The following is a 12,836-nucleotide window of genomic DNA, read 5'->3' on the forward strand; positions in this document are numbered from 1 at the left end:
TTCCCCAAAATAGACACTGTGCTCAGGAGCGTGGGAGCCAGGTATGGGGTCACCACCAAGGCTGAGAGGGAGGAAGAGGACCTCACTGACTTTAAAGAATTAGGTGGATACTGGTTAGAGTTGTTTGCCTTCACCTCTCGCTGGAGGAACAGCAGCTGCAGGCAGAGCTATTTTATGATGTGTGGCTGTTTGCCAGGAACAGTACTATTTAGCCATTAAGATGCAAAACAACAGTTTCACAGGATGTTTGAGGCTTTGTTTTTATTGTAGCTTTCTTACTAAGTGCCAGACACTGTGCCAAAATTTATGTGTGCACTATCTCATTTAATCTTTACAATAGCCCTTTGACACCAGGGTTGTATTAACCGATTGAAAAACCGAAGTTTAGAGAGATTAGGGAATTGCCCCTGGAATTCACCATAATAAAGAACATCTAGCAAGCATCAGCCAAGTCTGTCAGGAATTTCAGAGTTTTGACTGCTGTTTTCCACTGACCCCCCATGATGTTGTAGCTCACCATAATCATCCAAAGACCTCGTGTGACAAGCTGAAAAAGATCCAGCTACCATCTTCCCATCAGCAGCAGTGCCTAACAATGTGTTTTATAGATAGAAACTGACTTGAATTAAAAGGTGCTGACAGATCTCTTTAAAAATAGATGTCAATGTGATAGACCACAAGCATATCAAAAAAGGCAGAGTTGACTTTTTATTCACACTGTGGAAAAGAATTGAAGTCCCATCCTCATTCATCAGAGTCTTCTATTACCTGTAACAAAGCAGAACTCGCAAAATCAGGTCCCAAGGTGATGTGTTTTTCTACAACTAAAAGTAGAAATGAGTGAAATGCTGTCACTGCCCTTCGAGATAAGTGGTGAGGTGGACACATCTACCTGCGTGAACAGCTTCCTTCTGAGCAGTTCCCTGCTGCCTGCTTTGGCTCCCCAACCCCCTGCCCCCTGGGTCCCCGGGTGCTGACACAGTTCCTGGCACATAGGAGCCTTTGGATAAATCTGTATGAAGGTAAATGTGCTGTTCTCAGTGACGTCCCAGGGTTCTGGGACCAGGAAAAAGAATCAACCTTTATCGAACACCCACTGAGCATCAGTACTACGCTAAGTGTTGGGGGTACAAAGGTGGATTCAGACAGCTACAAAATTTGCAGGGTCCGGTGCCAAATGGAAATGAGGGGTGCTGCACCTTGTTCAGAAATTAAGAATTTCAAGACAGTGACAGCAGAGCATTGAACCAAATGTGGGTCTTGTGTGACTGAATAGGTTACATGTCCAGGAAACTGGCCCCCAGTGAATTAGAAAGTTTCTGTTATCAAAGGGTTCTCAGCTCAGTGGTCAAGAAAAAGGCACACACAATGATGATTTGGTGTGATAAAAAGTGTGAGTTGGGGAGGGGGTATGAGTGTTATGAGAGCAAAGATTCATTTAGACCTCACACAGGTATTATAATCTCCTTTTTTTTTTAACCTAAACTATTTTTACTGTATTGCCTGTTTAATGGCTTTATTGTGGTATCAGTCACATACCACACAATTCAATCCACCCATTTAAAGTATACAATTCAATGGTTTTTAGTATATTGATAGAGATGTGTAACCATTACCACAATCAATTTTAGAACATTTTCATCCCTCCAAAAAGAAACTCTATTCTCATTAACAGTCACTTCCCAGTTTCCTTCACTCCTCCCAACCCTAGGTAACCAGTAATTTTGTTTCTGTCACTATAGATCTGCCTATTCCTAGGAATGGAATTGTTGGTTATATGGTAACTCTGTGTTCCTGTTTTGTTTTTTTTAAATAACAGCTTTATTGAGATGTAATTCATATACCATAAAATATACGCTCTTAAAATGTGCAACTCAGTGGTTTTTTGTGTATTTACAGAGCTATACAATCGCTACTATCTAAAGCTAGAACATTCTCATCACCCCAAAAAGAAATCTCATACTCCTTAGCAGTCATTCCCTATTTCCCCCTCCCTGCAGGTCCTGGCAGCCACTAATCTGCCTTCTGTCTCTATGGATTTGCCTATCCTGGAAATTTCATATAAAACAGAATCGTTATATAATATATGGTGTCGGTGTCTGGCTTCTTTCACTTAGCATAATATTTTCAAGGTTCACCCATTTTGTAGCACATGTATAATCTCCTATTTACAGACGAGGAAACCAAGACTCTGGGAAGCTAAATGATTTGCTCAAGCTCACACAAGTGAAAAGTAGCAATATCAGGGTGAACAACCATACCAGTTTACCCAGAACCGTCTCAATTTTAGCAGCGAATGTCCCATTCTTGGGAAATTCCTTAGTCCTAGTCAAACCAGGTGATCACCCCAGGCAGGACTCAGCCTAGTCTGCCTGCAGTACAATTGAGTGGCTTTGTGTGAGAAAGAACTGCAGGACTCTTCAGGTGAAACCAAGCCAGCATATCCTAGAATAGTAGGAAATTTGGACATTATCTCAATATCCCTTAAGTCAATTTTTGTGCTCCTTTCATTTATTTATCTAAATTTCCATTTTAATATTCCCCAACTTCCCCCCCACCCCTCCTCCACGATTTTTTTCCATAGCACTACACAATTTACTGATTACTTATTATTATTACTTACTTATTATTATTGTTTCTGTCTGTCTCCACCACTCCCCTCCTTGAATATAAGCTTCACGGGAACAGGAGATTGCTGTTTTGTTCATTTAAGTATTCCGGTTGCCTAAAATAGTGTCTGGCTTGTATTTTACCGAATAATCCTTATCTGACACCTAGACCTTGCATTAGGATGTCTAGCAAGCCTATTTTAATATCTACCAGAAGGTGACTATGACAATTGGTCATGATAATACTCTTAAAATTCCTAGGTATAGTATGAAAGTCCAAGACTTTTTCTCTCTCTCTCTCTTTTTGATAAGTCTTAAACCCCCAAAGAAGTTGAAAGAATAGCTAAATAAACATCCTAAATCCTTACATAGATTTACTAATTATTAACATTTTGCCACAATTGCATCTACACACACACACACACACACACACACTATACATACTCAGTAGAGCACACAATTCTTGATCTCAGGGTTGTAAGTTCAAACCCCACGTTGGGTGTAGAGATTACTTAAAAATGAAATCTTAAAAAAAAAAAAGTAGGATGAAGTTATATAAACCCTAAATGCCTAAAATATGGATCTTCTTGAAAAAGGAAATTCTAAATAACCACAATACCACTACTATCACACCTCAGAAAATTAACATTAGCTCAATGATACAATTTAATATATGTCTATATTCAAATTTCTCCAATGGTTTTAAAAATGTCTTTTATAAGCAGGATTTTTTCTCCTCTGATGCAGAAGACTTATACAGTCATTTGGTTGTTATCCGCTTCCTCCTTGTTAGTCTAGAAAAATCTCTGCCTTTTGGTGGTTTTTGTGACATTGAACTTTTTTAAGAAACTAAGCTAGTTGTCTTACAAGTCTTTTCTGAACGCTGGATTTTCCTATTTCCTTATGTTTAGATTCAGACAAGAATTCTGCATAAGGGGTGTTGTGTACCTCTTACTGCATGAGATCAGAAGCTGCACATTGTCTATCGGTGATGCCAAAGTTTGACTGCTTGGTTAAGATGATGTCTACCAGATTGTGCAATGGTAAAGATACATTTTCCTTTTGGAATTATTAACTGATCTCTCAGATGCTACTTTGAAGCCACATGATTATCTTGTTCCCCAATATCCTTTCACTCAATAGCTTTAGCATCTGTTAATGATGGTACCCTGACACAATTATTATACTGGCAGCTGCAAACTCTAATATTCATCTACATGTACAAGCTGACATGCTTTTGAATCACTGTGAACACAGGTTTTTTACATTTCATTTAGTGTGTTATAATCCACTACCATCATTAATTTTTTTAACTTTATTTATTTATTTATTTATTTATTTATTTTGAGGGAGAGTGTGAGTGGGGAGGGGCAGAGAGAGAGGGAAAGAGAGAGAATCCCAAGCAGGCTCTGTGCTGTCAGTGCAGAGCCCAACACAGGACTCTAACTTACGAACAATGAGATCATGACCTGAGCCGAGATCAAGAGTTGGACGCTTGGGGCACCCAGGTGGTTCAGTTGTTAAGCATCTAACTTTTGGTTTCGGCCCAGGTCATGATCTCACAGTTCATGGGTTCACGCCCTGCATCAGGCTCCGCACTGACAGCATGGAGCTTGCTTGGGATTCTCTCTCTCTCTCTCTCTCTCTCTCTCCCTCTCTCTCTGCCTCTTCCCTGCTCTCGCTCTCTCTCTCAAAATAAATAAATAAACATTAAAAAAAAAAAAAGTTGGATGCTTGACTGACTGAGTCACCCAGGCACCCCTACCATCATTAATTTTTTTGAAGCCCAAATTGCCCCAAATTTGGCAACTGAGTGCTCCTAAAACCCAAGCTTTATAATATTAGCTAATGTATGTGTCACAAAATATAATGATTTGGGGGCCACGAAATGCAAAAAAAATAGACCATATTCATATATTATTAAATGCTTTCTGGATAGTTTGCTGGCACAAAGTGTTTGCTACCTAAAACAAGTATAGAAAGAATCTGTTGACAATACCTTTGATATTCTTAGAAGCTATGTTGTAGAATGTTTTCTTTAAACTTGATGTATTGTAATAGGACTTCTTCCTAAGAATACCAATGAATTTTTATCTTTATATATATTTTTGAGCTTGTAACAAGATTTTAAATATCTTCAAACCAACTTTTCAAAGTGGCACATGAAGAGCTGGAAAATTAATACAACTGCTTTGGGTGCTGGAAATTTCATTTCCTGAGCAATGTTGATGGAGTATAAAAATAGAAGGAAACTCTAAGTAGCGCCCAGATAGATAGAATTGAGTCGGAATTCAAGTTATAGAAAGACAGACAATGGCTTTACCCCATGGGGACTATATTTCTCCTCATATGATAAAAAAGCCAAGGTGGTCAGTTCAGGGCTAATGAAGCTGCTCAATGATATCATCAAGCTTTCCTCCTTCTTTCTATTCCACCATTCTTTGTCACTTTTGTCCCATGTTAAAAGATGACTACTGAACCTCTAGGTTGTTGCATTTGTGTCCTTGGTCAGGAAGAAGAGGGAAGGGATAGGAGGCCAAACTGAATGAAAGAACGTTCTCAGAAGCCCCAACCAGATACTTGCGTTTATATCTTGGCCAGAATTGGAACACATGGTCCCCTTCCCTGCAAGGGAGTCTACAGTAGAAGAAAGCAGAGAAGGAAGCTACAAATAGATTTTGGTACTCAGTACACAGTATCTACAAGCATGTAAATAGCTAGGCATCTTTAGTTTTATTTCATAAAAGTGACATCTAAAGATGTTAACATGGCCAAATTCTGTTGCCTTCCATTCATAAAACAAAACATTTTTTATTATTTTTTTAAAATTTACATCCAAGTTAGTTAGCATATAGTGCAATGAGTTCAGGAGTAGAATCCAGTGATTCATCCCCTTTATATAACACCCAGTGCTCAACCCAACAAATGTCTTCCTTAATGCCCCTTGCCTGTTTAGCCCATGGCCCCACCCATAACCCCTCCAGCAACTCTCAGTTTGTTCTCTATATTTAAGAGTCCCTTATGTTTTGTTCCCCTCCCTGTTTTTTATATTATTTTTGCTTCCCTTCCCTTATGTTCATCTGTTTTGTATCTTAAATTTCACATGAGTTAAGTCATGATATTTGTCTTTCCCTGACTAATTTCGCTTAGCATAATGCACTCTTGTTCCATCCACATTGTTGCAAATGGCAAGATTTCATTCTTTTTGATTGCCAAGTAATACTCCATTGTATGTGTGTATGTATATGTGATATATGGTATATATATTTGGTATATATATGGTATATATGGTGTATATATATGGTGTGTATATATATATATAGGGTATATATATATATATGGTATATATATATTGGTGTGTGTGTATATATATATATATATATATACACACATATGTATAGGTATATACCAAATCTTTATCCATTCATCTGTCCATGGACATTTGGACTCTTTCCATACTTTGGCTATTGTCGATAGCGCTGCTATAAACACTGCGCTTTTGAAACAGCACACCTGTATCCTTTGGATAAATACCTAGTAGTGAAATTGCTGGGTCATAGGGTAGGTCTATTTTTAATTTTTTGAGGAACCTCCACACTGTTTTCCAGAGTGGCTGCACTAGTTTGCATTCCCACCAGGAATGCAGAAGAGATCCTCTTTCTCTGCATCCTCCAACATCTGTTGTTGTCTGAGTTGTTCATTTTAGCCATTCTGACAGGTGTGAGGTAGTATCTCATTGTGATTTTGATTTGTATTTCCCTGATGATGAGTGAAGTGGAGCACTTTTTCATGTGTCTGTTAGCCATCTGGATGTCTTCTTTGAAAAGTGTCCATTCATGTCTTTTGCCCATTTCTTCACTAGACTATTTGTTTTTTTGGGTGTAGAGTTTGATAAGTTCTTTATAGATTTTGGATACTCACCCTGTATCTGATATGTTGTTTGCAAATATCTTCTCCCGTTCTGTCAGTTGCCTTTTATTCTTGCTGATTGTTTTCTTTGCCGTGCAGAAGATTTTTATCGTGATGAGGTCCCAATAGTTCACTTTTGCTTTTGTTTCCTGTGCCTCTGGAAACATGTTGAGTAAGAAGTTGCTGTGGCCGAGGTCAAAGAAGTTTCAAAGCAAAAAAATTTTTGAGCATCTTCTATGTACTATTATTTCTTTGAGAATATAAAGATAAAGGCAATATACGACTTCATTTGTTCTCTTTATCACATCATTTTGAAAGTTTCAAGTAGCAGTCCCAGCACTCAGGGGACAAACAGGTGTGCTCAGCTTTATGTTGCTTCTTCATATCAGTTTCAAACCCAATCAAAACAGGAATTGAATCACTCCATTGAGTTAACCAGCTCAGTCAACTATTCAATGTTCTGTCATGTAAACAGTTCCCTTTCTGAAAAATTACCCTAAATTACATTCGTATTCAGACAGTCTTGCCAAACTAACTGAGCTTGGTTGAACCAGCATTATTTGCAATGTTTATAGCAACTTGTATATGTTTATAGGACAAATATGATAGCTTGTATTATACTAAATGATAATAGAGATCTATTTGGGGTAACCTACCTACAAATGCAACTTAAAAATCCTAGCGCTATCACCCTAATTTCTTGTCTGAATAGGCAAAGCATAAACATGTAGATTTCCTTAAAAAAACTGTTGCATTAGGCTTCAAATTTGCTTAGATTTTCTAGATCAGAGATAGGCATACTATAGCCCATGGGCCAATTCTGGACTGTCTGTTTTAAATAAAGTTTTATTGGAACACAGACATACCCATGTGTTTATGTATTGTCTAAAGCTGCTTTGTAACTACAACTGGCAGTGCTGAGTAGTTGTGATAGAGACTGTTTGGCCCTTAAAGCCTAAAATATTTGCTACCTGGCCCTTTACAGAAAAAGTTTTATTTATCATGACTTAGCATATATTAGGTGCTCAATAAATGCTTCTTCCTTTATTGAATGAATATATTCAAGGCTTTTTAGTTGGATATGATAAATCAAGAAACCAACAAATCTAAACACAAAGCATTTTATACATCCCCAATTTATCTAATATTTGCTTGTTTCATGGTAGCTTGCTTCTGTTGACAGACCATATGCCTCACAAAGAACATATTAATACTTTGAGATTCCAGAATGCAAACTGCTCTAGGTCCAAGTTCTCAAAGAGTTGGTCTTTGGGCTAAATATGTCTCATTGACATGTTTTATTTGGCCCACATGATGTTACTGTTGTTTGTTTTTAAAGTAGCATTAGCTGCCAACATTTAAAAATAAGGAGACTTCACACAATAATCGAAATTTCCAGCTACTCTTGAAGATTTGAAAGATCAGGCAGACAATGGGGGGTACACAAATGGATAGGGCCATAACCACCTGGGGCCGAGTAGCTGTTGCCTCCCCAGATGGGGTAAATGCTCTCCAGTTCACCACAGTTCCAACCACTCACTATAGTCTTACGGCTGACCCCAGCCAGGTACCTTATCTGCCTGGCCTTCTGTAGACAATTGTACTTAGGATCATTACTCTAGGAGTATCATTAGCTACAAAGGCCCCTCAACTATCACACAAGTTGACAGCTATACATTTGCTTCATTCTCTTGGATTGAAAATAGACTGGTACATCTGAAGACAAAACAGGAAATATTGACAATGCTATTAAGACCGTTACCTTCGTGGCACCTGGGTGGCTCAGTAAGTTAAGCGTCCGACTTTGGTCCAGGTCATGATCTAACGGTTTGTGAGTTTGAATCCCAGGTTGGGCTCTGTGCTCACAGCTCAGAGCCTGGAGCCTGCTTTGGATTCTGTGTCTCCCTCTCTCTCTGCCTCTCCCCTGCTTGTGCTCTGTCTCTGTCTCTCTCTCTCAAAAATAAATAAAATGTAAAAAAATATTAAAAAAAAAAAAAGACCGTTGCCTTCATTCCAACTAGAACACAACTTGATTCCACCCCCTCTTTCCTTTTTCAAACAAGCCTGAGGACTCAACCTGCTTCCCTTCCAGCTATTCAGGTCCTTCCACCCACTCCATCCCCTGGAGTTGTTTACCTCAACCCCTGGAGTGCTGTCTCCCCAGTTCCCTGCTTCCTTGCTGCCCTTGAACACAAACACCTTGGCCTTTTTTGTTTTTAGAGTTTTACTGTTAATCATTACAGGGAAACAGGCAGGAAATAACAAAGGAGGAAATTACAAAGTTTAAAAAAACCCTTACAGTCCATAGTCCCTGATTCTCTTGATGAGGTGGCACCTGGAAGTATCCTGTTTTTATTCTCTCCTGTTAGGTTCTCATTGCTGGTGGATTATATTTTTTTACAAAGGGCCGAGAGATTCTGTATATCCAAATGGTGCTGAAGAATCGCCTTGATGGAACTGGAACCATTAGGTGGCAGCACAGGGCATATCTTTTCAAGTCTTTCTGTATCAGGCTGGTGGATGTGAGGCACCAAATTGTCTAGGAAAGGATAACTTAGTACCATATCAGGGCAAGCATTTGGGCTGAAACCAGCAAGAGGATAAGAGCCTACTAAGAGGCTCCCAGTCACATTGTGCTGTCAGGTAGCCAAGTGTGGATTTTTTGTCTCCTCTGTGCCTTACCCTGATATGTTAAGAATCTTCAAGTCTGACACCTTGATTTTATAGACAGAGGCTTGACTGTCCTCCTGTTGGTTCCAGGCCATGAGACTAGTCAAACATTCTTGCAGTTTCGCTAGACCCCTCTGGTCTGTCCCTTCTGGTTAAAAGTCTGCTTCGTATAGTTAAAGACCAATTTTTCTAGTTTTAAAGGTGAAACTAAGATGGGGTCCTTTGCCTCTGACAGAGCAGGGCTTTTTATAAGAAACAGAGACTTCACTAGACACAGGTAAACAAAAGTAAGCTTTGGTTGTGTCTCAACTGACTTAACCCATCTGAGAGAAAAGTGAGGGCCCCTTATCCAGAAGGGGAGTTATGGCTCTCAACACTCTATACAGGCTAGTGTGTGCTCACCTTTATGGGACCAGCTAGTATCAATGTGGCTCTTAACAAGGGTGGCCTAACATATCAGGGCTAGGCCATGCACATCCAAATAATTCACCAATCCTCTTAAATTACATTAGTAAAACCCACTCATACTCCTAGAATTTAAACACAGATTCAAACAACTGCTTTATAATAAAATCATGTCCTCAGGCTTCGATTAGCTTAGAGGACTGTCTCATGACCAAAGGGGGAAGAGGCCTTACTGTGAGATAGCATTTGCTTGAAGGGGTCAGATCTCAGAAGAAGAATTTTGTTGGAAACTACCACCACCAATATAGTCTTACTTGCTTATGTTGCACAATTCTGAGTGTTGTAGGGCCTTGCTACTCAAGTTGTGGTCTTCTGACCAGCAGCAATACCTGGGAGCTGGTTAGAAATACAGAATTTCATGTGGTGCCTGGGTGGCCCAGTTGGTTGAGCATCCAACTTTGGCTCAGGTCATGATCTCACAGTTCGTGAGTTCAAGCCCCACATGGAGTTCTGTGCCGACAGCTCAGAGGCTGGAGCCTGCTTCAGATTCTGTGTCTCCCTCTCTTTCTGCCCCTCTGCCACTCGTGCTTTGTCTCCCTCAAAAATAAATAAACATTAAAAAAAGAAAAAGAAAAAAATACAGAATCTCAGGCCCAACCCATTCCTGCTGAATCAGCATTTCCATTTTATCAAGGTCCCCTATCAATGCCCATGCACAATAAAGCTTGAGAAGCACTGCTTTAGAACACCCTAGAGAAATACACCCTTAAATGGTCCCAACCTCAAAGAACTTAGAGACTAGCTTAAGAGCACAAACCACATATGTGAAAAATGTCTTGAGAATGACCAGTAAGAAATGTGTCATTAACACCATGTAGGGTGCCCTAGAACATATAGAACACACACATTTTGAAAGGGTACAAAAGAACTATTATGGTTAAGAGGTGTCTGTGAGGTGTCAGGTGGTGAGATTCTGATAAGCATGTATTAATGGAGAGGGAAAGGACAGGGGAAGGCATTTCAAGTGGAGAGGTCAGGATAAAACCTGGGAGGGGGCAAATGAAATTCTAGGCAGGACAGTGGCCTACATATGTTTTATTATCTTATGCATGTCCCCAGACTTTCATGGGGTCCTTATTACATATTGCTTTCTGCTGTGGCCGCACATGCATATGACCTCAACACATGTTAGGTCTTTTGGTTTAGTCAGTGGTTCTTGTGGGAATTCTTCAAAAGCATTCACCAACATGCAAACTTTTTTCCTTTGGATTCAAACAGGCAGGTCCTTACCCTTTCCTTTCTTGTACAGTTGGCTGTGATTTCTAGCTCTTCTTTTATAATCCAGTAAAAGGAAATTCCTTACATGTGCACTCTCATAAATTGCTTGAGCCTTTCTAATGTGGTGCAAATCTTCCCTGTAAAGCTCTTAATCAGATCTCATAAAAGATTAGCCCAAATGTGTTTTCAGTTTCTAGATAAAGTTAATCATCCTGGAGGGCCAGGAATTAACATGAAAACTGGAAACTTGTGGTGTTCCTGTCTTTATGTCTAGGTTTAGTTTGCAAAGCAAAAGTGATTGCACAGGAAATGAAATCCAGAGTTTCAGTGTTTATTTTCCAAATGAGCTGGTGTGATAGTAACCCTCTCCTCTTCATACACGTATTTGATAACCCAGAGTTGACCCCAGGGTGAAACAGTGGGTTTGAAATGGAGAGTGTAAGAGCGCCCCCACTGGATGCCTGAGGGAAAGCACATTAGGAGAGCCTGTCAGGCCTTTCTGAAGCAGCACAGGTAAACTGGAGACTCCAGAAATGAAATATGATCAATTTGAGGAAATAACACCTTTTATACAATTCTTTAATTCCACCATAAGCTCAGGGACTCTTCCCCTTCTCTGAGCACCGTTGTGGGTCACTGACATGAGGATGGAGCGCTGAATCTGTCCAAGTGGGTGTCACCTTTGGCTTCAGGGCTGCAAATTCCTTTGACCAGCACCACTCTAGTAGGAAGGGCCTCAATTGCCCAGGAGCAGCTCTGTCACCGCTTACCAGCAAGCAGCTTGTCACCAGCTGCCCAGGACACCCAGGAAAAAAAAAAAAGTTTCCTGTATTCACAGAGATAATTTGAGTTGATAGGAATAGCATCAGGGGAAGAGAATGGCGTCACCAAATCAATACTTGAGCTTCACAAATTAATGTCTTGGCTCTGGCTCTGAGTTTATATTCAGGAGGCCACTGCTCCCAGACAGAGACACTAAACGGAACAGACATTTCATTCCCAACAAGAGCAAATTCCCTTTCCTTAATGAGGAGTCAACTAGAGACCTGATATGTTAAAGAAAATTCATTGAGAACATCCATTAACTGTGAATTTTATGTTTATTGTGGCACACCTCTAGGAAACAATGTGGAGATGCTGGGAGAGGGGAGCTGCATGCCTGATGTGAATGCTGATTATGGAAATGAATCTTTCTACACCCATGTTCACCGCAGCATTATGTGCAATAGCTAAAACAGAAGTAACCCAAGTGTTCATGGATAGATGAATGGTAAAAAAAAAACAAAAACAAAAAATGTGATAGATACATACAATGAGATGTCATTCAGCCTTTTTAAAGGAAGGAAACCTTGATATGAGCCACAATATGGATGAATGCTGAAGACCTTATATTAAGTGAAATAAACCAGTCGCAAAAGGACGAATATTATATGATTGCATTTACATGAAGCACCTAGCGTAGTTATGTTCGTAGAAACAGAAAGTAGAATGGTGGTTTCCAGGGTCTCAGGTGAGGGGCAATGGGAGTTATAGGTGGACACGGAGTCTCAGTTTAAGAAGATGAGAAAGCTCTGGAGATGGGTGGTGGTGATGGTTGCACAACAATGTGAACGTACTTATTGCTACTGAACTGTAAACTTAAAAATGGTTAAGATGGGGCGCCTGGGTGGCTCAGTCGGTTAAGCATCCGACTTCAGCTCAGGTCACGATCTCACGGTCCGTGAGTTCGAGCCCCGCGTCGGGCTCTGGGCTGACGGCTCAGAGCCTGGAGCCTGCTTCTGATTCTGTGTCTCCCTCTCTCTCTGCCCCTCCCCCGTTCATGCTCTGTCTCTCTCTGTCTCAAAAATAAATAAACGTTAAAAAAAATAAAAATAAATTAAAAAAAAATGGTTAAGATGGTAAATTTACATTATGCGTATTTTGTCACAATAGGGGGGAAAATGAATTTTTCATCCATCAGTTAGA

At 39.9% G+C, this 12,836-nt stretch overlaps 1 protein-coding gene across 1 annotated transcript in view; it reads right to left on the reverse strand.

Annotated features, from left to right (window-relative positions):
* Positions 1-695: 695 nt before the first annotated feature.
* The window catches only part of YPEL2 (yippee like 2), a 104,523-nt gene continuing 92,382 nt past the window's right edge, over positions 696-12,836 (reverse strand). The window contains exon 5 of the mRNA XM_047080947.1: positions 696-768. Within this exon, the coding sequence (XP_046936903.1) occupies positions 745-768 (24 nt within the window). The 3' untranslated portion in view covers positions 696-744. The remainder of the gene's footprint in view (positions 769-12,836) is intronic.

The sequence above is a fragment of the Lynx rufus genome, unplaced genomic scaffold, assembly GCF_022079265.1.
Source record: "Lynx rufus isolate CCGP_SWC_20201006 ecotype Redwood Valley unplaced genomic scaffold, mLynRuf1.p SCAF_18, whole genome shotgun sequence".
In the NCBI taxonomy this organism is placed as follows: domain Eukaryota; kingdom Metazoa; phylum Chordata; class Mammalia; order Carnivora; family Felidae; genus Lynx; species Lynx rufus.